The sequence below is a fragment of the Ochlerotatus camptorhynchus genome, unplaced genomic scaffold, assembly GCF_037179485.1.
Source record: "Ochlerotatus camptorhynchus isolate MF236.1 unplaced genomic scaffold, CSIRO-AGI_Acam_v1.1 ptg000241l, whole genome shotgun sequence".
Lineage (NCBI taxonomy): Eukaryota > Metazoa > Arthropoda > Insecta > Diptera > Culicidae > Ochlerotatus > Ochlerotatus camptorhynchus.
Window position 1 is genome coordinate 610,719 of NW_027040731.1, and position 26,528 is coordinate 637,246.

The following is a 26,528-nucleotide window of genomic DNA, read 5'->3' on the forward strand; positions in this document are numbered from 1 at the left end:
ACAATATCCAACGCTTAAAACACGCAATGTACTCAATTTTCCAACTTTCCTTTCGCAAATATAAAAAAATTAACAATGCCATTCACGTCAACATTGATTCCGGCATCACTGCTAGCCAGATTGATGCGATCCCTCTGTCCTTTTTATTCCACGATTGCTACTGTCAAATCGACCAATCAGAAACTGGCTCGGATTTGACAGCAAATTGGCTCGAAATCGCTACCCGATTGTCAAGTCCCGTCCCAGAATCATACTATCAGTGATTTTGTCAAATTAACTTATCAAAAAATAGTAGAAATTCTCATTACTGATCAAAACCAAACGTATCCCATGACCATTTAATGCTCGCTGCGTGTTTATGATGATTTCTTCAATTTTATTTTATATTTCATTGCAATACCTTTCGTGGACCTTTCATAGCATCGTAATGTTTATTTACTTTGCACGATAGGTAGCCGATTTGACAGTTCAATAGGTAGACTTGGCTTCACTCTTGGCGTGACTCATTATACACCGACTCTACCTTTTCCGATAGTGGAAATTTGGTCAGCCGTTTGCAGTAGAAATTTGGGACAACAAATTTTTAAAAGTAAGTCAATCTGTGAATCGTTGAAGTTATTGTTGGTTTAATGGATCTCTTTATTGGGAAAACCATTTAACTCACATTTATATGGTTTTTCGACATTCATAGACTCCCACTGAAGATCATCACTGTTTTCCCGAAACAGTTTGCTCCATCCCATCGTCCACAACCAGCGGAACTGATGAAGTAAGTTCACTGCATCAGCTGTGGTTGTTCCGCCGGAAAAGCCTAATTTGGACTTCAAACGGAAGGTCTCCAACGGGGAAGAATCATAGAGGTAACTCTAAGACTAGAAGGTCCCGAAATAACGTGCTCAACTTTTTGGCTCAGCTCTGGTACTCTCTTCGGTCCCAAGCTAATCGATTCACCCTTCGAAACATAGGAAAAACCAATAACCCCTCATTTTATCTGTCAAACTTTCATAGCGAATCAAAACAAACATTGCGTAGTACTAGAATTTCGACTAGAATATGGTACGTTAATCGTTTGCTTGGGACCAATAGGCTACTAAAGTGGTGAGCCAATTTAAAATCGTTAGTTTCGTATTGATGCTGTTTCGTTAGATCATCGATTGAAAATTGAATTTCTCTAGTAGGGCACCAGATTCACACGGAACATGTATTACGCTACCCTGGAGTGGTGCTGGGAATTTGTTAAAAAGGCTCCGTTTGCCAAAGTGTCACTTCCTTTATATCATAAATGGCATTTGACGATGCGATGAATGGCATACGAATAAAAAAGTGATTTTTATTTATTGATTTATATGATGAATATACATAATAATTAGAAATGATAAGAATATGAGTTTGAATACTTTCTTTTTAAGCTTAAGAACTCTTAATTTGAAAATAATTTCATTTTGCGATAAAAATAAATATTAAACGGCATCATTTGAAGTGAAACAATTCATATGTCATTTTAAAAACCTTGGTTTTTATTTTGACGGTTCTACAATTTGATTCAAAAGCTTCAACTTTTAAAATTAACAATGAGGGAAACTTTTAATTTGACAAGTTTCAGCTTTTTATTTTTAAAGCTCTGTACTTTCTACCAAAAAGAACCAATGATAACTTTTAATTCTAACAATGTTTTTTTTCAATTATATTAACGATAATTTTTTGTGTGTAATAACAAAACCTACAAAAGCTCTATATATAATTTTGCGGAATGCTGTTGATGAAAAAAGTTAGAGGCAAATGAATGCAAATGATTTTCCATGTCTGGTTGGGTCGAATCTCTCGTTCCTTTTTTGACAACTCAAAATTAAGTCAAATAATTCAAGTAGGGTAAATGATGGCTTCGGCAGCCATCGACTGTTTTCGGCAACCACAATTTAAACGTTAATTTCGATGTATTTTCTTACTAAAACACTTCGCTGAATGTATTTAAACGATTCCTTAGTCTTTCAGCTTCAATCCTAATACATTTTTACGACTGATAAAACCTGTAATGTCAGGTGTTTCTTCAAAAGAAACATAAGCACATCAAAATACGGCTGATTTCGAGTTGCCGATAATAGAACAGCTGGTTAACACGCAGTTTAAACGGAAAGGTTGCCGAAGTAAAAGAGGCTGCCGACAATAGTCACACTCACCTGCGAAGTTTGGAGCGCCTTAAAAACGTTTTCAAACCGTTTTGGACAGTTTTGTTGATTGGAATGGATAGAATAGCTAGCAGCAAATGAATGTAAACAAACAGACACGTCATATGTGTGCGTGACACTGAGAAAATGCTAATAGAAGTGCGGAAGCTGCTTAGATTGACGAGAATACGTAAATTCCCCTATTTTTTCTCCGTGAATTAAATACAATAACAAAAAAATTGTTTTGGCAGCTCTGCAAAGGGGTCCCAACTTTTTTCGTGCGTATAAACAAATCTGGCAATGTGGCATCGCTGATTGTCACTGTTCGCTGGTCAGCTCGGTTGTCAGTTAACAGCATACACAGATATAGTTGATTTTGCGGATGTTGCGATCTAGTGAAAATTACAAATTTCGGTGATTTTTGCAATGATGAATAATAAATGCTACATTATCATTTAATTTAATTGCAAAAGATCTTATTGTCACAAGTGGCTTCATCGGCAATTTTTTTTTTCATTTTAAAGTGATCTGATTTGTTGCACTGTTGACTTGAATTTATGATGGTTTTAGATACTAACGTGATCCAATCAGTCTCAAAGATGTCGGAAATCCAAAACGCTCCAAGTTCTGCTTCATCGGATAGGTAAAGTAGTATTAAATAAGTAGTACATATAAAATTTGTATGTTTGATTCTTAGTTCGGTTTCTCTTTGGGTGATATCTGGGACGGGACTTGACAATCGGGTAGCGATTTCGAGCCAATTTGCTGTCAAATCCGAGCCAGTTTCTGATTGGTCGATTTGACAGTAGCAATCGTGGAATAAAAAGGACAGAGGGATCGCATCAATCTGGCTAGCAGTGATGCCGGAATCAATGTTGACGTGAATGGCATTGTTAATTTTTTTATATTTGCGAAAGGAAAGTTGGAAAATTGAGTACATTGCGTGTTTTAAGCGTTGGATATTGTTGTTTGTTTATGGTTGTTTTTATTGTGTTGAGCAAAAATGATGCACATGTTGCTAAGCTGCGGAAGGAACTCCGCATAAAATCCAAATTAATATAGAATAAATATTTTACATTCCTGGCATCCTTGGTCAACTCCGTCAAACACCACGCACAAGTTTCCGAAGGGCATTCTTCAAAAACATTAAGAAGAGTGAGAAGCTCGATTGTCAAGTCCCGTCCCGGGGTGATATCATTGTTATCCTAATCAGATCATAATCGTAATGTGAAAAAATAAAATACATACCTCATATGTAGGTATTTGTATTGTATTTTACATTTTGTGATTTATTTAGGTAACATTATGCCTGGTGCGTAAATGTTTCGTCAGGGTAAGGGATTGGGTCACGTCTTTTTTTTTTCAAGTAAAACACGTTTCTTCTAAAAATAGAGCACGTCTTTCAGTGATGTGAAGCATTGATGTAATTCTGTCCCTTTGACTACATGTCTGAAGTACAATACATAGTATAACTAATAATCCAAGGAAAACCAACCGGTCAATTTTAGTTGTTAGGATGAAGTCTAATAATTGTCGTCTCCATTTTAGCGATTTTACTGAACAGAAGGAGTGCATCGAAGATCCATTCAAAGCCACGGGAATCATCGAGTGCGATATCCCGAAATCTGGAGATGTATTAACCGAATGTTGTCCAGCATCCCCAACGACAGTGCCTGCCAAATCGAATAGGTCTAATTCGTCTGGTTCGCAAATTCGTTCACCGAAACCTCGCCGACAGCGAACAACATCCGTGAATCAAAACACGATTAATTCAAACGAAGCAATAATTCGTTCCAACAACAGAACAATTTACACAGCTGGAAGACCTCCCTGGTACAATTGCGCGGGCCAACAAGTCGAACCGTTCGTAATTGGTGAGAAATATGTAATGATAGCGATGTTATTTTAATTATTATCATTGTCATTATTTTTTCAGGTATTTGTGGCGGCAGTGCTTCCGGAAAAACTACAGTAGCACAGAAAATAATTGAAAGTTTAGATGTACCATGGGTCACGCTGTTGTCAATGGATTGTTTCTATAAAATCCTAAATCAGAAACAGCATGAACAAGCTATTCGTAATGAATATAATTTTGATCATCCGGACGCGTTCGATATAGAACTAATGAAAGATGTACTTCAACGCCTAAAGGAAGGTCGTAAGGTTGAAGTACCTGTTTATAATTTTGTCAGCCATTCTAGAGAATCGCACACGGTAAGTACCTATAGTAATAACTTTATATAATCTTAAACCAGAGGTTGCACAGACTAAAACACTATACTCACTATACTATATGCTAATATACATACTATACTTTTGTTGATTGCGATCCACTTTAAGAAATTCGAAGAAATTTGCTCGCGACCCAGTAACGCCAATTGAAAACAGATGTTGTAAGGTCAAAACTGTATGATTGCTTGAAACTCAAAATCAAAATTGCATTGAAATCTTTGACTAAATTTAATTTTCATACTTCTCAATTAGGCAAGAAGCGAACAATTTTTATGTGAAATTCTTTCATTAATATTATTGTGTGACAAATTCAATCATACGCTAACTATGATGCCTAGGACCAATCCACGGCTAAAAGTTTCGATGATAAAAAAAAAACTAAAATAAATTCTATGCCCAGGGAAATCCAGAAATTTCTCAACTCGAAAAATTCCTAGACCGGACCGGGAATCGAACCTAGCCACCTTCAAAACTAGCTTTGCTTGTAACTGCGTCTTTAACGACTGATCTAAGGGAGACACCAGTAATGGATCGCTCTTTTGGGACTTTGTCATTAATTTTTAATATAGAATGCTTACGTTAAATCCAGTTGAATGTTCATTTAACTCATCTTAAAATAGATAGTTTAATTAATAGCACTATAATCTCTCTATCAAAATGCAAAATTTCCACGCGGTGGATCCACACTTTGTGTTTTCACTGAAGATGCACTTGAGAGCGCTCCCAAGTGCACCTTCAGTGAAAACACAGAGTGTGTCTCTGCGGTGCTGAAATTTTGAATTAAATAGCACTAAACTATTTATAGTGCTTTCTCTATTTTGTCTACCCCCGATTTTGACAGCTTTTTTCCCGATTTTGTCAGCTTCTTTTCCCGATTTTGTCAGCCTGCAGATTTCACTAAATTTTTGAGTTATTAAACATGAATTCTCAAACTTTACGCTGTGAATAATTTTTATTCTTACACTTTGCTGAAATGTAAATGGTAGGGGTTGCGGGGATAAAATATTCATACGGTGTAAAATTAACAATTGACGATTTTAAGTTCTTTTTCATTAAAATATCAATCAATCCAACGTACAGGTCTTTCATCCAATGTACCTTTTACATTTTAATTCATTTTCATTAATTTAATATTCTCCTACTAGGAATTATTAGTTTTGAATTGCTGTTTGCTGGAAAAATTATTTTTGCCACGGAAAATGTGTTTCTTTTTTTGCAATTGTAATAAAAACATTGCTTCATTGTCAGCAACATTTTATTCTTAGAAAATAAAAAAAGATCATTACATATTTCATTGAATTGTACATAAAAGTTTTGATTGACTTTCAATTTTCAAGAGATTTCGTCATCCAAAATTCTCGAATTCAACGGAGATAAATAACATCGTCAATTGAAAGGGACAATGCTTCAAACTAATCAGCCCTATAAGTTTTTGTTTTGGATTGTCGGAGAGGCAGTTTGGATTCCGGAAAGGGAGATCAACGGTGGATGCGATTCGGACAATGGTCGAGAGAGCCGAGAAGACGTCCAAACAGAAGCGAAGAGGAGATCGATATTGCGCCGTGATAACGATCGACGTCAAGAATGCGTTCAACAGCGCAGCAGCTGGAAAAGCCATTGCTAAAGTGCTGCATAGAATGAGGGTTCTTGACTACCTTTGCAGGATTCTGATCTACGAGACAGACATGGGACATAGATCGATTAGGATCACAGCGGGAGGTCCACAAGGCTCAATCCTTGGTCCAACGCACGCCTTCGCCTCGAAGCGCGTGTTGAAATACCTGGGAGTGATGATCGATGACCGGCTAAACTTCACCAGCCACGTCGAATATGTCTTTTTTTTTTTAATTCTTTATTAAAGAGATTTTTAGCCTTAGGCTAGTTCATCTCTAATCGAATATGTCTGTGAGAATGCTTCGAAGGCTATCAACACAATAGCTGGAGATCCAGCCTGGTTTGCAGCACTGGAAACGATGCAGACCCAAAGGAATCTGAGCAGTACGTTTCGGCTCAAGGCATGCGAATCGTGAGTGCATACATAGCCATCTCATCGGAAGCAGTATGCGCTATCGCTGGAATGATCCCTATCGGCATCACCCGGCGGAGAACAGCGAGTGCTACAGTTGGAGAGAAGCCGGTAGAGTACGGGAAGTGGTGCGGAGTCTTTGGCAAAGTGGCAATAGGAGTGGAACACGGTGGATAACGGTTGGCATGGACACATCGATTATTACCGATTCTTTCAACCTAGGTGAGCATAAAACACGGAGAAGTCAACCACCATCTGACGCAGTTCCTGTCTGGCCACGGCTGCCTCAGGAAATACCTGCATCGGTACGGACACGCAGCGTCACCCCTCTGTCCGCAGTGTGGCAACGTGAATGAAACGCTGGAGCATGTGGTTTTTGACTGTCAAAGGTGCAAGACAGTGCGAAGGGAGATGTCTGTCCTTAATGTGGAGAATTTCGTCGAAGAAATGTGTCCAGAGGAAGACACTTGGAATGGAGAGATGAGCAGTGATCTAGCACCGCCAGCTAGCACTGGGAGTATGAGAAGTACATGAGCACAGTCCCCTCGAAGTAGTCGCTTCACCGTGGTCCCGGGGGATCCAGGCAGAGGAGAGAGTAAGGAATAGGTTTTAGTGGAGCAACTAGTGGATACCAACCCGTGCCAACTTCGATACAGGTCTGGCTTTTTGACCCCCTCCCTATTTTCTCTGCTTTGAAAGTTGATACATATTTCATTATCGTCAAAGGAAAATTGATTCAATAATTCTAGTTATTTGATCGCTGCCTCTGGATAGTGGGTTTGACGGTGGTTCAGCAAGAATAATATGTAATTCATATACAAATATTGTGAAATATGTTTTTAGTCCTTTTAAGATTTTTGGTGGGTCACACCTCCGACATGGTTGCAGCAACAGTGTTGCATGAACTAACAACAACTGCCTGCCTCTGAGGTCGGGGGACCGGCAGCGCTCACTACGGGTCTATACTAACATCACTCTAACACTAACAAGACCCCGAAACTAACGACTATCCACATCTGTTAGTGGTCCCTCATTTAATGTGTCATCACTGTCACCCTTAGTTATTTTCACTCTAACAAGTCAATACTTTTTACCACTTGTTGCAACCCAACAGTTAGCCCTGTTATACTTTGATATCTTTTAGTCTAATAGATTCTTCTTCCACATCCGATCCCATTTCACCACTCGTAGCAAGTTTTGTTAGATTGTCTTGATCTCTTCTAGTCTAATAAATTACTTTTCCACATTCTGTCTCATCCTCTTGCGCACAACAAATAAACAAGTAAACAGACACAATAAATGGGTTACAAAACATGTCCACTAATAGTATTTAACCTTAGCTTTCTTTCTTTCCATAACACAATGAACGAGTGAGACATACGGAAATGCAACAAACGTGTCAAATTAACTGCATTGGTAACGAAAACACAGAGGAGCGTACACCTGATGTCACACACTAAGGTGATGGTAATAAGGTCGGTGATAATATGACATATACACAAAACCGGAGATCAAATCAGATTGGTCAACGTACCAAAATTCGAAACTTCGATTAAAACGTGGAATCAGTGCAGTACCAGTGGAGAACACTCAAAAGCTGCACTGCCGCTCTTCGCATGTCGGTCCCATAGCAGTTTTTGTCAAAACTGAGTTTTACAATGCAAATGGTAGCTGATCACTCATATTTTCTTAATACTGGATGAACTCAATAACTTTGTTCTGAAAAAGTTTGGAAAGACAGCCAAATTGGTTGTCTCATCACATAAGAAGCAATGATACGAATCAAGCTAAAAATGCGATTTTCTCGGCTTGCTGATTTTTGCCATGGGACCGACATGCGAAGAGCGGCAGTGCAGGTCTCATCAACCGCTGCCTGCGGTATATAACTTGTGGCTGGTGGCCTCACAAATGGATCTCAGATGTCAATGTCATCAGAAGCCGATAGCAATAGAAATGAAGTCTGCAGGCAAGCGTTTGATTATGAATTAAATCCGCCAGAACATCGCAGCAAACGCAAATACTAAGGCGGTGGAGCGTCAACAAGTAAATTAAGCAAGCCGATAGGAATTTGACCTGGGCCCAGGTTAAGCAGCTGCCTAGAATGGAAGTCTTTCACGTTGCCCCTGTGCACCTCTAGAGGTTCCCAGGTATTTGAGTACGACGACGATGGACGTTGCCCCTTGGAACGGAAATGAAAGCGAACAAACCTGATGTTGCACAACAAGCCGGCGTGTTTTTTTGGTTCTTTTTATTTCTTTTCAGCAAAACAACAAAATCCTCTATTCCAGGGGACAACCAGGTATGAGTGCTTGATATTTAAAATACATCATAGTAATTTAAATACTCTGAGGACAGTAATCATTTTATTTTAAATACTTTTAGCGGTATTGAAAGTAATCAACATATAATTAAAAATAATTAATAAAATGGCAAAAAAATTTCAGCAGCTTTTGACCTTTCCATGTAGTTTTAACGAAAGTCAAACTTTTGTCTTTATTCAACACATATTGATTTCTTCGTGCTCCATACAATTTTAGATTCACCCTATAAGGAGTCGCCATGTGACTAATATGTATGGCATGGGGACGCATGAATCTTTTCTTTGTTTGTATGGAGTTTTTTTTTACGGTCGTGCCTATCAAACAAACACACACATTGTATGCAATTAGCTCCATGGATCATACCATATTATACGCCAAAGAATGAACTATGATTCAAAGAAGGAAAATTTCTTGCGACAAGCAAAATTTTCCCTTCTTCGTATCACAGCTCGTTCTTTAACGTTTTGAAGAATAAATATCTTACTAATTTATCAAAGCGATATCTCATTGTAATAAAATTGAAGAACGAGCCGTGATACAAAGAAAGGAAAATGATATCTCTTTGATAAAACCAATTAGATACCCTAATAAAAAATTTCCATAAACGAACGATAACCCAAATGTTTGAACTATTCCACAAATGGTTTGGATGATACCCAGAACACGTCGTTAAGCAAATTAACCATAACATTTTTATTAGGGTAGATATTATGCGATACGTTAAGAAACGAGCTGTGCTACAAAGAAGGAACATTTCTTGAAACAAACAACGATTTTTCTTCTTTGTATAAGGGGTGATGTACAAATTATGTCACGCCCTAAGGAGGGACGTGTAGAAATCTGTGATTGATTAATTTTGCCTCAATTTCGCGTGACATAATTAATGTATGGCCCCTAACGGCTCGTTTTTTTAATTTGATTACGATTAGATATCAGTTTTATAAATTAGTAAGATATTTATTCTTCAAAACGTTAAAGAACGAGCTGTGATACAAAGAAGGGAAAATTTTGTTTGTTGCAAGAAATTTTCCTTCTTTTTATCTTAGTTGATTATTTGACGTATAACTTGGTATGTTCCATGGAGCTAATTGCATACAATGTATGTGTGTGTGTGTGTGTGTGTGTGTGTTGGACAGGTACGAACGTTAAAAAACTCCATACTAATAAATAAAAGATACCATGCGTCCCCATGCAATACATGCTATAGTCACTTTGCGACTCCTTATAGGCCGAATCCAAAATTGTATGGAGCAAGAAGAAAACACCATACACCGATTTCAGAATATTCGGTAAAAAATTACAGTAAATCTGTGAAAAATCACCGAACTGTTTACCGGACGTTCAGCTGTTGAGATTTCGGTAAAATTTCACAGATTTCGGTGAAATAATCTTAGTGTGTGACCTTTACATGTAGTTTTAACGAAAGTCAAACTATTGTCTTAAGCGAACCCCACACGGTAAAGGCCCACGCACATTAGATCCGGATCGGACGCGTTGCGGCAAAGTGACAGCTAAATCTATTGTCTAACTGTCAAATTTACGTCAACGCAACGCAAACGGATCTAATGTGGGTGGCCCTTAAGAAATATTTTCAATACTTAAAAGTATTGACAATAATATTGATGATGTGAATACAGATATATTGTCAATACCGATGTATTGACGTCAATATGAAATGCATTGACAATACGATTATTGTCAATACAAACAGTCGTGTAGAGTCCACTTTAATTCGACACACATTGATATGTGTATTGTGGTATTGTTCGATACAAGTAGTTAACCAGCGAAAGATTTGATGAAACTGACACAATTTTCCCTTCTTTATATCAAAGCTCAGTCTTTATGCTCATTACAATCAGATATCAATTTGATAAACCGCCAAATGTCATAACAAGTCATAACCACAAACTTTATCTAGGGTGTTGAACGACTTTGTTCTGTTTATCAATATTCAGCAAAGATATTTTTCTCAATTTCATATAGATAGATAGTTGTAACAAACCCAAGGATCATATTTAAATAGATCGCACAGTGTAAATTGTATCTTCCGGGGAACTAGTTCTTTCGGGGAAATAGTTTTCGGGAAAACGTTCATTTCGGGGAACTAGTTCATTCGGGGAATCGCATTTCGGGGATAAAACTTTCGAGGAAAGTGTTTTCGGGGAACTGGTTTTCGGGGAAAAGTCGTACAATCTATTTAAAGTAATGAAAGCAGTTATGACAAGATTTTAAATATTTTCACCCCAGCAGGCCTGGGATCACGCCTTCCTTCGGAAGGGAAGTAAAGCCGTTGGTCCCCGGTTCATGAGTTGATGGGTCGATAGGTAGGGTCCAGGTGTTGGAGCTGCCTCCCTGGCGTCGGTAGCATTGGTGCTCAGCACGGAAAACAAGATCGACGGAAAACAAATCAAGGAAAAGATTTTAAATATTTGGTCAGTAGGCTGCGTAGTATTGAAAGACTGAAACAACTTTATTCTTTTAATCTATTTGGGACCAAAAAGCCTGCTAGTGAAAGGAAAGTCGTTGTACTATACGGTCTAGCATAGGCCACGACTAAATTTCCGTAGGTTCATGCCTGGCTTAAGTGCAGATCGGTAGGCAGCAGCCAGCCAGGATGTGAACTGAGCAATAACAATAACAATAATTCTAGTTATTTGATACCCTCCCCTTGGCTAGTTTTTGCACCTTGTTTCTGGTGGGCGGGCTTAATTTCATGCTTTTTAGTGGAGTGTTGGAGACGGTAGGTTTATGGCCGGCGTTGCTGGCTCATGCCGCGATAGAATGGCGCCATGGGCAGGCAATGGGGATTACTAAGCTTACCTCTCTGATGAACCACTGCATGAAAGAACCAAAGATCTAGTATAGCAGTGATAGTATCACACTTGTTGCCGCGTTGTAGTTCGCTTAAGTATAGGCACTGACGGTGGGTGCGATACTGGCGGGTTTTCCGCAAATCACTCTTATTTATTTTTACGCAGATAGATTTATTTGGGTTTGCAAGGGAATTATACCATAGAAATAACTCTAAGACTAGAAGGTCCCGAAGAAACGTGCTCAACTTTTTGGCTGAGCTCTGGTACTCTCTTCGGTCCCAAGCTAATCGATTCACCCCTCGAAACATACACGGATAGAAATCTCCTTATACCTTTTGTCAAATTTCTATTGCTGATTATTCATAAAATGTATAAGTCAACTAATAAGCAGACGCCTTGCAAAAAGTTAATGAAGCTCATGTGTCAAATGAAATGTATAAGCGGTCACACATACCTTTTATGCATTCTTGTAGGACCTATGTGGTTTGTCTTATGGAATATATAAGGCTGATGCTTTGGCAAAAATGTATAAGTGAAACACATGAATAAAATAATTGATTTTCGTTTCGTGTAGGAAAATCCACTAACCCCTCATTTTATCTGTCAAACTTTCATAGCGAATCAAAACAAACATTGTGTAGTACTAGAATTTCGACTAGAATGGGGTACGTTAATCGTTTGCTTGTGACCAATAGGCTAGTCAAGTAGTGAGCCAATTTAAAATCGTTAGTTTCGTATTGATTGTTGATTATACTATTGAAATATATATATTCGTATCTTGAGACTGAAACAACGAAAACTGCTGTAACAACTTTCATAGCAAAGCTTAATGTGTTATCTACCAACTTTGCTACCAAAGGTTGTCTATTAAAAGTGATTTAATTGAAGTTTGACCACAAACGAAGTGACAGACGGAGCGGCTCGAAAACTTTGGTGACTAACCTGCTATTGCAATTTTTCAGTGTACCACATGGCAACACCACTACTACTGGATTGTACCACATGGCAACACTACTACTAGATTGAACTAGCATTTTCACCAAATGTACTAGAATGTTTTGGTTCTATCTCTTTCACTCTACTCAAAACTGAAATGCGTAAAAAAATGACAAAATGATACGCACTCTTTGCACACTGTCAAAGAATCATTGTACACAAAATCAACTTTGTTCAAATCAAAACAAAAAAACTAACCCATCTGGTGGATGATGGCACAAGCTTCCAAGAAAATTCTATTACAGTGAACCACATTATTTAAATGGATTTCTTCGCCAGTTAGTCGTCTGTCACTTCGTTTGTGGTTTGACTTAGTTTCATGCTCGAAGATATCTTGAAAAGTGAAGAATTTTAAAGTATTTGTTCTACGAACTTTCCACCCATATGATATAAAAATGTGTTGTCTACGGCATAATGTTCCTCATACTGATCTAGAAATTTCGTTCCAACATAGTTTACGTATAGATTCCATAGATTGAGAGATAAAAATCAGAAAAGAGGCCGTTACATTGGTTTTCAATCGTCAATCAGTGTGGGCGCGTTTTTCAGTCGCTCCTAGCCGCGTGCGCTTTAATTTCGTTTTTATTTTATTTTTTTGCTTGCGGGTGCCGTTTTGTGTGTGTGTGTGTGTGTGTGTTTTTTTTTTAATTTTTGTTGTTGTACGCCGTTAAAATGAGCTGTGAAATTTGTGCTGTGGATTCTTTCACTGACTCCGGCATGTGGAAACCCTAATAAAAAATAACCATAAACGAACGATAACCCAAATCATTGAACTATTCCACAAATGGTTTGGATGATACCCAGAACACGTCGTTAAGCAAATTAACCATACAATTTTTATTAGGGAATGTGCTGGATGCCCGCGTGAATTCCACGCAGCCTACTACCTAGGATTATCTGTACCTGTGCCTGTTCAGAGGAGCTCAATTCGCAACAAGACACATTTTGTCATATGTATTACCACAAACGAAGTGACAGACGGAGCGGCTCGAAAACTTTGGTGACTAACCTGCTATTGCAATTTTTCAGTGTACCACATGGCAACACCACTACCACTGGATTGTACCACATGGCAACACTACTACTAGATTGAACTAGCATTTTAACCGAATGTACTAGAATGTTTTGGTTCTATCTCTTTCACTCTAATCAAAACTGAAATGCATAAAAAAATGACAAAATGATACGCACTCTTTGCACACTGTCAAAGAATCATTGTACACAAAATCAACTTTGTTCAAATCAAAACAAAAAAACTAACCCATCTGGTGGATGATGGCACAAGCTTCCAAGAAAATTCTATTACAGTGAACCACATTATTTTAATGGATTTCTTCGCCAGTAAGTCGTCTGTCACTTCGTTTGTGTGTATTACCATGCTGTAGCTCATGCCAAACTATGATCACGGCTAGTTTTGAGTTCAACGCGCTTGTGGAGCAACAAGCGTGGCTGGTCGACCAAGTCAACAAAAACACTGAGGTCACTCATCGCTCCACGGTTCACCCAAATAATGCTGACATTGTCCATGAAGCGATCGTCGACTCGATGCTTTACTCGTCGATATAAAACAACAGCTGACTGCAACTGGAAGCAGTGGTTCTACTGACAACGTTAGTGCTATTAAAAACCACATTACCTCGCTTTTTGACATAGCGATGAAAGCTTCAAAAGAAAATTTTGCAAATTCAATGCCAACATCAGGAATTTCCGAAGACCTAAACTATCTCAAGGACGAGCTGAAAAATATCAGCAATATAACTTCTGACCTGTGCTCTACTGTTGCAATGCAACAAAACCCTATAGAGCATTTCCAGCCCAAAACGCAAACCGGTTGGTCATGAGTGTTTCCGATTTGAATGAAACATTTCTCACGTGTTCGCTGCTACTAATGGTTGCATTTTTCATTTAAATATGATTTTTTCCTCCAGAGTAACTTTTGAAAAGGGCGTATAAAAAAATTGATTATTTTTTTTTTCAAAAAATCATAACTTGAAAACTATTGATCTGATCAAAATGGCATATGAGAAGAAGTTTTAGGTAGTTAAATTATCTTTGCCGAAAAAAATACACTGAAAGAAAAACTTAGTAAATTAGTATTTAAAAAACGTAAAACGATGATTATCTCAAAACACCCCCCCTTCGATCGTTATATTTTTTTTTTTTCAAAAAAACTGAAAAAATGCCCTAATATTTGATGAAGAGTGTATGCTGGTAACTTTCTTAAAAAAAAAATTATAATTTTTGAAATTTTTGTTTGTTTTTACAAGTTGGTGAAATTGCATATTTTTTAGTAAAATAGTAATTTATTTTGACTCTACGCATAATTTTCAAAAACATTGCATATAGAAACTTTTTTCCTAAGTCCAGCCGTTCTCAAGTTAATGCAATTAAAAAAAAAATTATAATAATTTTCTACATTTTGGGCCATTTTCAAATGTTAGTCGTGATGTCCAGCAACGAGATGTTTTTCCATGAATATATATTAAAAAACAGACAATTCATTCTCAAATCTGGTAGCTGTCAGACTTACCCGTTTCTATTTAGACGCAGCGGAAAAGAAACAAGTTTATAAGTAAATACTCTCAAATATACCCAAATAATCAACAAACCCACTCATGTGCCTTTTTTCTGTCCTCTATTAGTTGTATACCTGGATAGAATTGTGTATGTCATAACAGAGGCTCAAAACATAAACAGGTAAACAAATATGTTATTAAACCTGTAATTGAGATAAATTCTCTAGGTACTTCTCTGACGTATACCATATTGTGCCTTAAGAGCTCATCCCGCGATATCACAACTACATAAAAAGGCACCCCGTGGAGGCTTCTTACACTCACACTTAAAAAAGTTTGCTATAATCAATTGTACCTAATGAAGATAGGTATAATGTCAACATTGTAATTATGCTGCTACATATATATATATTGGGACGATCTTCACCTGTTCCATTCAGTTCATCTCTCTTAGCGTTTCATGTTAAAAAGCAAGTAGTTTTTTACGATGGATAACAATTTCAAGTGTTGTAAACCTCCATCTAAATCAATTTCAAAGCATGACATAGTAGCAGTTCAGTTGTTTATCTCAAAATTATTAGAATTTTTAAAGTTGCAAATAACAGTCCAAAAGTGTATTTTTATGTCAGATGGAGCAGCATCACAATACAAAAACATAAAAAAAAATTGCTAGCATTTGTGGATTTAAAGATAAGCATAATGTAGAAATTGAATGGCATATTTTTGCAACTTCACACGGCAAAGGTCATTGTGATGCGATTGGCGGTACCCTTAAGAGAATGGCAACCAGAGCAAGTTTAGCTAAGCAACACGAGCACCCTATAACGAACCCTTAACAACTGTACGACTGGGCAAATCAGTGCTAACATTTGAAAACGGCACAAAAGCCATTTGTAAACAAATGGTTTGTGGGCCCTTTACTCACTACTTGAAGTACACCCACGCGACACAACAGCAACATCGGGTAGGGGAAATTTTCCCCTTCCTGACGATGCTGTTGGTTTGCGTGGGCGTTCTTCGGGTAGCGAGTAAAGGGCCCACAAACCATTTGTTTACAAATGGCTTTTGCGCCGTTTTCAAATGTTAGCACTGAAATAGTCGTAAAGAAGATCTTCAAACAAAAAAGTCATTTTGTTATGTTTCTACGGAAGAATACAAAAAGGCTGACACGGAATTTGATCCAATTTTTAAGAAAGTGAAACCAATTCCTGGAACTCTAAAATATCATTGCTATATTCCAGTTTCAAACAACCAAATTGCAGTAAAAATATTCTCTAATTCAAACGATACACCCAAATTATTCAATGTACACTGGAGTCGCTTTTTACGCGGTTTTTTTTACACGGTTTTTTTTCCACGCGGTTTTTTTTACGCGGATTTCGGAATTTACGCGGTTTTTTTTTACGCGGATTCCGGAATTTACGCGGTTTTTTTTTACGCGGATTTTGGTTTTTTTTTACGCGGATTTCAGAATTGACGCGGTATATCGCTTTTTACGCGGTTTTTTCTTACACGGTCTTTTTTTACGCGGATTTCGGAATTAACGCGGTTTTTTTTACGCGGATTCCGGCATTTACGCGGTTTTTTTTACGCGGTTTTTTTTACGCGGGACGTATCACCCGCGTAAAAAGCGACTCCAGTGTATTCAAATAATATGAGTTGTAAAATAAAATAATAAATATATACTATTTTTTATCTCAACAAATCTTCCATTTGACCACATCAACGTGCTTCTCTTCCGCTGCCTCTAGATAGAAAAGGGTAAGTCTGACAGCTACCATATCTGAGAATGAATTGTTTGTTTTTTAATATATAATCATGAAATAAAATCTCGTTGCTGGACATCTCGACGAACATTTGAAAATGGCCTAAAATGTTGAAAATTGTTATAATTATATTTTTTTAATTTGCATTAACTTGAGAACGGCTGGACTTAGGAAAAAAGTTTCCATACGCAAAGTTATCGAAAATTATGCGTAGAATCCAAATAAGTTATTATTTTTCAAAAAAATATGCATTTTCATCAACTTGTAAAAAACAACAAAAATTTAAAAAATTATAGATTTCTTTTTAAGGAAGTTACCAGCATACACTTTTCACGAAATTTAAGGGTATTCCATCAATTTTCTTGAAAAAAAAAATTATAAATATCGAAGGGGGGGGTGTTTTGAGATAATCATCGTTTTACGTTTTTAAATACTAATTTACGAAGTTTTTTCTTTCGGTGTATTTTTTCCGCAAAGATAATTTAATTACCTAAAACTTTTTCTCATATGCCGTTTTGATCAGATCAATAGTTTTCAAGTTATGATTTTTTGAAAAAAAAATAATCAATTTTTTTATACGCCCTTTTCAAAAGTTACTCTGGAGGAAAAAATCATATTTAAATGAAAAATGCAACCATTAGTAGCAGCGAACACGTGAGCAATGTTTCATTCAAATCAGAAGGGGTCGAGACAAAATTGACATTTTTTTTAACGATTTGAGCTAGAAATGCTCTATACTAGGGTTAGGTATTGTATTAGAAGAGCTGGAATACGTTATCGGCGGGTATTGGCAACAAGTTTGCAAATGCTCATTACAGCTAAAATGCTATTTTTCGGATTTATGAAGCTATGAAATATTTTAATGGTAATTCTTATTGACAAGATGCCAGAAGAGAAAGTAAAGTATTGTATGATACATAAAACAGGTTGATTTAGCTTTCAGAGGGTCACAATAGCGATTAGCTGTAACGATGAGCAACGTGATAAGCGAGCAATCAGAGATCATAATATCACTAGTTGTGACCTTCTGAAAGCAAAAATAATAAATTGTGTATGTCATACACAAACTTTACCACCCATTCTTGCTTCTTACAAATAAAAATTATCATTATAGTATCTCATAGTTTCATAATTCCAGAAATTAACATTTTAGCTGTAACGAGCAATTGCAAGCCTGATTGGCAACATCGTAACCCAAATTAATTGTGTCACACTTAATACGCCTGACTCCACATATGAAGTGATATCACCATCACCTGACCCCCTCCCCAGTTTGCTGGAAGAGTTAAACTATGAGCAAAACGTTGATGACTCAGGGGGGCGTCTTTTGGGCATAAGGAGGGTCTGTAAGACAGACTGGTCAGATTACGACGCGCGCAAATAACGACGGCTAAATCAACAAAAACATGCTGAAAAAGCTAGAAGGAAAAGGAAACAAAATACAGCATGAAATTATTCTAACGTAAGGAACAACATACACAGCAACAGTTTAAATCATCGTAATCATCGAAACATGAATTCCCACAACGGTTCGGCCACCGGAGCATCATTCGACATAACGACCAGGATAACATTAACAATAATAACAAAAACAACAGTTCCTACCAGTTCCACATCAGAAATCATGGCAACCCCCGTTTTCTTCCACCTGATCGAGAGCTTCTTTCAGCAGCAAAAAATGTCTTCAACAAACCACACCGGTTAATTATCAACCTACGATGCAGTTTGAAAAAAGGGAAACTATAAACCCGTACCCAGAAGGTGCCCGAAAAAAAAATAACAACAAAAATACAATAAAAAACAATGTTACAATAAGACGAAAATTATTGTCTTAACAATGATTTATATTGTTACGTCTACAATAAATTTACCTTGATTTATGTTGTACAAAACAGTAAATTTCATGGTAAATGGAAAATTTACAATAAAAAAGGGGGGTTGTTAAGTATCTTAACAATGAAATTTTCGTGATTTCCCCATATAATTTTTTTTTCAATAACATTATATATTATTGCTATTTTACTGTTGGTTGACGAATTTATTGATTAAAAAAAATAACAGTGTACTTTAGAGTGTATGTGTTGGCTTGACAGATCTACTTTATCGACTTTAAAAATAAATCGAAAAACTAAAACATCGCCCCGGGAAGGGAAGGGGGTGGTATGTCTGTTACGGGTGAGTCCTTTTTTTTACTGGTTATGGATTGAGATTCGATCCGCAACTTGTCAGAAATGGAGGCCAACTCCCCTGCACTCGATCTCTCTAGGTCACGTCTCCTTGGTGGTTGAGCGTCGTTGATAAGTTAATGCATTCAACTGGAGTGAATCGCCCATGAAATATGCTTCCACCTGAGAGTTATTTCCTGACATCTTCAAGTGGTGGATTTTTTTATTATTATTGTATGATTATTGACTACACGGAAAAGGTCTGCATTAAGCGGGATTTAGATGAGGCAGGAGAGTTGAGTTCAACTTAAACCGATCTGGTCGTAGGCGTTCAATTGACTTGGCAACGAATAGTGCCAAACGAACTGTCAAAGCAAGAGCCATACGAGCAGCTTCTTGATTACATTGGCAGTGTTGCTGACCCTCTCATAGTCTGCATGCTTCAATCAGATTTATTTTTATTGTTCGTGAAGTAACCCACAATGAAAACACACCAATATTTAATGTAACAACAATTTTTATTGTAGTAGAGTTGTTCATTATTGTTCGTCATCGAATCATGTTAACAATAAAATAAATAAAAATACAATGAAAATCATTGTAACAACATTTTATTATGTACATTCATTGTACAGCTAGGTAGCAGTTTTGCCGTTTTCGGAAGGGTACAACATTATAACAATCATTTTTATTGTCGACAATAAATATTAATGTTAGAGCATTGTTTCCACTGAAAACTTCACTGTAATTTTTTTTTCGGGTGGTCTTCCGAATTCACATGGTATGGCTCCGGGGTATTCTTCCTCTACATCGTGCCAGCCGTTCACATGTAGACATGTGTGGTTTCGGCGCACAACTGACGCACTCACCTGAGGTAGAATATGACACCCGAGGATCATGGCATCTCACATAACTTGAGGGATTTCGGACAGTATGCAGCAACTTCACCCCCTGACCAGCACGACGTAAGTGACCATGTCGCTAGTTCATCAAGTAGCTCTTTTTTAAGTGAAACTACAGTCTATTGCCAAAATTTTAACCGTATGCGTAGCGTATAAAATAAATGAAATTCAAAATAAAATAAGCGGATGCACATATGATATAATAATTGGAAAAGAAACTAGTTGGTCTGATAGTATTAATAGCGAAGAGGTCTTTGGTAGTAAATTTAGTGTTTTTCGATGTGACCGCGATTTATCATTAACAGATAAAAATCAGGTGGTGGTGTACTTATTGCTATGAATGCTACATTTCAAGCTGAACAAATTGCTAGTGAAAGACAAAAAGAATTTGAAGATGTGTGGGTTAAAATTTTAATAAACGGTGAAGAACATCTTTTCGCTTCTGTCTACTTTCCTCCACACTTTTCCAAAAAAAAACAGCTTACGAAAAGTTTTTCACTATTGCAGAACTGAAACTTCAAAGAGAAGATCCAAGAACCAAAATACATATTTATGGAGATTTTAACCAGAATACTGTACTGTTAATTTTATACAGGATAGTGATAATGATTATCTGCTGTGACCAATTGTAGGTGAAAACGACACTTTGCAATTCATCTTTGATAAAAGCATCCACTTAGGACTTCATCAAATTAACCATGTTCGTAACCAGCTCAATTCCTATTTGGATCTTATGTTTACTAATTGTACAGAAGATGTTTGTGTTGTAGAAGCAGCAGTTCCATTATTGAAGAATGACAAATTTCATACGGCTATTGAATACTCAGTGTTCACAGACTCGCATCAGTCACGCCCAAGCGTTGTTGAAACCAGGTGAACAGGTAGGGAAAATTCACCTCTACCCGTTTGTGGTTTAGGTTTGCGAATGAAGGTTTCGGTTCGCGGGAAAATGGCTTTACAAAGTTTGTTTACAAAATGAAGTCAAGGCCATTTCAATTGTTGGTCTTGATTTTTAGAAATATGAATCCTCAGTAGACATGTTTTTGTTTATCAAAGGCAAGTGTCACTCGAGCCATCCAAAACGTTCGTTATTTTATAAATTGCTGAGCTGAGCCAAAAAGTTAAGCGTGTTTCTTCGAGACCTTCTGGTCTTAGAGTTACCTCTATGATGCAACTATGTCCTGTCAATCTAATTGAAACTTTTATTGGCTCTGTTGTCTTGTGAATTTTAGCTATAACTGCCTCTTGTCTGATTTTTATCTCTCTATCTATGGAATCTACACGAAAACTATGTTTGAATGTTATTTCTAGAACAGTATAAGGAATATTATGCCGTAGACTACAAATTTTTATATCGTATAGGTGAAAAGTTCGTAGAACAAATACTTTAAAATTCTTCACTTTTCGAGAGATTCGAGTATGCAACTAAGTCAAACTTCAATTAAATCACTTTGGTTGACTATTCATTTTGACTTTGGTGACAAAGTTGGTAGATAACACATTAAGCTTTACTATGAAAGTTGTTACAGCAGTTTTCGTTGTGTCAGTCTCGAGATACGAATATTATAAGCCGTAAATTACATTAAAAACATAAAATTTACATGAAGTACCTCACTCATCACCGATTTTGCTGAAAATGTGCATAGTAGTTCAAATTAACATGATGAAAAGTAATCACGGTTGACCCGGTGCATCCCGAAGATTTCTGTTAAAATGAACAGGTCTAGTGTACAAGGTATTGTTACTATTTTTATATGTGCTTCATTTTGATTTGCATTTGATTTCCATACTACTGTACAGCGGGCCGAGAAACGAGCCGGGTTGTCGACGTTTAAGAAGGTGAAGGTGGCGAATCGAGATTACAAACAAAACACGTCGGAAAAGTAGCGGTCACGAAAACTGTATACGAATCTGCTCACAAAGTTCGACTGTGTCGTCATGGACGACGAAACTTATGTGAAGGCGGATTTCAAGCAGCTTCCGGGACAGAAGTTTTATACCGCATCAGGTAAAAGGAAGGTGGCTGAAATTTTCAAAACCATCAAACTATCGAAGTTCACGAAAAAATATCTCGTCTGGCTGGTCATATGCACGTGTGGTCTAAAAAGTGGCATTTTCATAACTACGGGAACCATCAATCAAGAGATCTATGTCCAGAAGTGCCTGGAAAAGCGGCTACTACCATTCCTAAAGCAACATAATAGACCTGTGCTGTTCTGGCCGGACTTGGCGAGCTGCCACTATGGGAAAAAGGCAAATGAAAAAAAAAAAATGCGAACAACGTGGCTGTGGTACCCAAAAACCACAACCCTCCCAACAGCCCAGAACTCCGCCCTATTGAACGGTATTGGGCCTTGGTCAAACTGAATCTCAAACTGGCGTGCTTCTATTGTGACATACCCATACGTATTTTTGTGGTGCGACATAGTGGAAGCGTGTGAGCGTAATTAGAGCTTATACCCTATATAATTTAAAAATCAGCTAGGAAACTAACTTCAAAGTGAAGCATTTTAGTCGCTTGAAGGTGTCACCTGGGTCGAACTAAGATATAATAAATGTAGGTCAAAATCAAAAGTACTTGAAACACGTTTAATTTTAGATTACAAGCACAAGTGCAGCAAATCGATTATTAACCTTAGAAATCCATTTTAAATTATTTTATACATAGTATTATTAAATTTTTCATATAACGCTGGGTTGAATAAACATCATTTTTATCCGAGAGAGAGGAGCCAGCTCAATGACGGATGGTTTGTTTTCTTTTTCTTCTTCTTTTTTTCTCCCCTGTCCAATCGTGCTGTTGGTTTGCGAAGGCAAGCTTGGGTCCGCACGAAAAAAGTGGTTTTCAAAAGGATGATAGCCCCATTTCTAACGTTCGGCCTATAGGCCCAGGTATGGGAGCTTCCTCCCTGGCGTCGGTAGCATTGGTGCTCAGGACGGAAAACAAATCAAGGGAAGAATAACAAAAATCAGTATATGAAGTATATAAACTAAACTAAAACTAAAAGCTATGGAAAAAGTATAAATCACCTACCCTCTAGCATGTCCATCGCTGCGCACAAATTTAGCAAATGGCGTGCGTCAACAAAGCAGGATGCAGCAAAGCTTGAAGTTTTTTTTTACCCATTAATGAGTATAAAAATACACATTTTTTGACTGGCACTACATTCTTAAAATGTGTATTTTTTTTACACATTTTAGGATTTCCAAATTTACACATTTTTTGACAGCTGCATATAAATATAAAAAATGTGTATTTTTTTTACTCATTTATGTGTTTACACTGGTTACCGTGTAGTTTGCAGTGATAGTTCATGACTGGATCTCGATGACGTTTGCGTGAGCGATAGCAAAGCTGTCTCCTCTCTCTCATATTTTTATCATTTCAGTAATCGCTATTTCAAAATTACCCAAATTTGGGTAGAATCTACCCTGATCAGTCAAAACTGAACCTACCCAAAAATGGGTAAACTGTGTTGGGAGTGACAAGTTGACAAATGGAAAACATTGGCATGAATTCGACCGACGTAGTTCATTTGTTAACTTGTCACTTCCAACACAGTTTACCCATTTTTGGGTAGGTTCAGTTTTGAGCGATCAGGGTGAATTGTACCCAAATTTGGGAAGTTTTCAAATATCGTGTATGTATTTCATGTTTTTCAGTAGCACCATAGTTACCTCTAGGTAGCACTGTAAATAAGAATTTGTAAATCTCCAAAAATTCTGCACACACTGTTCTGTCTGACATTTTGAATATTGTTGGTTATCTATTGCTACGGATACGTACCAGGAAGAAAAGTCTTCGAAAATAAAATAAAAATGGTTCGTTCACCGCGCAAAGAAGCGCAAATGAAAAAACGTGCGTGTTTATTGTTAACTGAAAAGGTAAAGATAATACAAGAGCTCGAAAATGGAGAATTGGGTCTGCTTTTACCATTTACAGCATAAAATATGCCAAGAACAAAATTCTCACGAAATTCGGGGAACAGCAAGGAACTCTTGGTAAGACACACAATACATACACAGCAAAAAAAAAATGTAATATCGATCAATGTAATTCAAGTTGATGTATGAAATAATGATGTAATAGCAAAAAGCAGATACAATATTACATCAATGGATGTAATTTTTGGTCGCAAAATCGATGTACATCGTACAACGTTATATTACACAACCGATGGATTGACCTGGTTGCAGCAGTTTGGATGTAATATTCAACAACTTTTTTTTTCTGTGTAGTACATATGTACATAGAGTAAATCCAAGTTGAACTATCATTAATGACCATTTACAGTTAACCGCAAGCGCTTCAAACAAGCTCAACAACCAAAGGTGGATGAAGCTCTATACATCTGGTTTCTCCAGAAACGACAGCTGCATATTCCGGTAAGTCAAGAGACGCTTCAAATGCAGAGAAAGAAGTTTTTCAACCAAATTGTTGGAGAAGGAGACTTCGGAAGCCGCGGTTACATTGCAAAGTTCATAAAAAGATACGGTATTCGCCTACTGAAACTAAGTGGGGAAAAATTATCCAGTAATGTGGCAGTTATTGATCAATACACAGCCAATTTCGTAGCAGAAATGTGGAATAAAAATCTCCGTGTCAGATTTCCAATTCTTACGAAAGTGGGTTGTTTTTTAAACCTACGTTGACAAAGATGCAAATTCTGCACCCGGGTGCAAAATAATCAAGGAAAGGGTTACATTCATGCCATGCAGTAATATGGATGGTACGTTAAAGCTTCCTCTGATGATAATTGGGAAATCCAAAAATCAAATGATGCGAGAAATTCAGGCTCGTGGAGGAGATTTCGGCGAATGTGTGAAGAAGATTAACATCAAGGAAGCCATCTTTTGGGTTGCTCATCCATGGGAGCAAGTTCCTGCAGAAGCGATTCGCAAATCATGGAACATGCTCTACAAGCCTGGAGAAATTGAAGATAAGGATGATGTACCACTATCTGTTGTTAGACAACAATTGCTGGATATTGCGGAGAAGATTACATTGTCAGAGGTTATTGACGAGGAAGATGCTTAATACGCAACGGAGGATGATGAAATCATCGCAAGCGTCCTGAACCCTAGTCAAGATGTGGACAATTTCTATGCCGGAGACGATTCTACGCGACCAACGCTGGATGGTACATTACAATCTATGACTTGTGACGAGAGTGACTACAACTCAATCGTATCCGATGAGGCAGCATTAAACGGTTTTGATGTGGTCATCAGATACACAGAGGAGAATGGTTGACCGCTAAATAGCCAGTATACATTGCGTGAGATGCGTTCAAAAGTTGTTGACAAATTGGTGAATACATAAAATTGAGAAATTACTCTTTTTGCTCAAGGAAAACCATGAAAACTTGTTGATCAAATAAATAATCCTAAAATTTCAAATTCGATACTTAATTTCCTCAATTTATAGTTTCTTGACGAAAGACTACGTCTTTCATTACTATACTGGGGGGTTTTCAAACGCATATTTCTCCAAAGCATTATTGTGAAATATGTCATGCAATTTGCCATTCGACGGGGGCTTAATCCAGCAGTTTTGTGGCATATAGTACGAATAGTGAAAATAGTTAAACAACTAAGAAATTTTATCTAAAATTTGTGGCATCAAAATTTCCCATATATTTGCTTAGACCACAAGGTGCCTTTCCTAACAAAGACATCACATAGTTGTTACCAAACGAAACAAGCCGAAGCCGCATTTCCTTTCGAACTTCGGACGTGTTCATATCGAACGATATGCGGGGATAGGCTCCCGCAAGTAGCTTGCACCCAGGTTGCCTACAAGACCGCTATAGCCAGAGAAGTAGTGAAGAAGCCACACCGCCAATGTGCAGTTGCTGATCGTGAGACACATCACTATGGGCCAACGTCATCAAGCGCCTTATCGTAATGACGAAAAACATCAAACCAGCTCACCGTAGCTGTGAAGAAAGTGCCTTAAGATCTCAGAATTCCACAACCACGACAAAGATCGAACCCACCACTACCAGAAGAATACGAACCTTTGTGTAATCCACTCTAAGTGTGTCATCATTATCTCAAAAGACCTCCCGTTGCTCGTATTATCAGCCTTCTACACTTAAGTGTAACTAATAGCGAATTTGTTTATTATCCAGGGGGAACCAGTTCCAACCCGTGCGAACCCCAGTTTATTGTCAGTGCAAACCTCAACCCGAGCACGTTACAAAAACAAACTATCACACTGTCGTTTAATAGACAACAAGCAGACCCAATCTTGATTCCCGATCCAGGTTGGAACTGAATCAAAAACAAATTCGCTATAAACCAAAGGGCCCTTGTCCAGGCCATCCATTTTTTTTTTGCAAAAGAGTAAATTTAAAATTGGTCAAATTCTTTAGTTCAGTCGAAATTCTAGTACTACAATATGTTTCGCTATGAAAGTTTGACAGACAACATGAGGGGTTCGTGGAATTATATCTACCTATCATATCTTTCATGTAAGCTTTGGGAACTTATCTAATAAAATTGGGGGAAATTATACAAGAAAGGTTTTGTAAACCTGTTAGATGACTAGAAAAAAATTTCCATTACAATAAACAAGTTCCGATTTAAAAAAAAAAAATTTTTTGCTTCGATATATCGTA

At 37.3% G+C, this 26,528-nt stretch overlaps 1 protein-coding gene across 1 annotated transcript in view; it reads left to right on the forward strand.

Moving 5' to 3' along the window:
• The first annotated feature begins 2,554 nt into the window (after positions 1–2,554).
• The window catches only part of l(2)k01209 (lethal (2) k01209), a 46,039-nt gene continuing 22,065 nt past the window's right edge, over positions 2,555–26,528 (forward strand). The window contains exons 1-3 of the mRNA XM_065225938.1: positions 2,555–2,808; positions 3,714–4,039; positions 4,102–4,379. Coding sequence (XP_065082010.1) covers positions 2,723–2,808; positions 3,714–4,039; positions 4,102–4,379 — 690 coding nt within the window. The 5' untranslated portion in view covers positions 2,555–2,722. The remainder of the gene's footprint in view (positions 2,809–3,713; positions 4,040–4,101; positions 4,380–26,528) is intronic.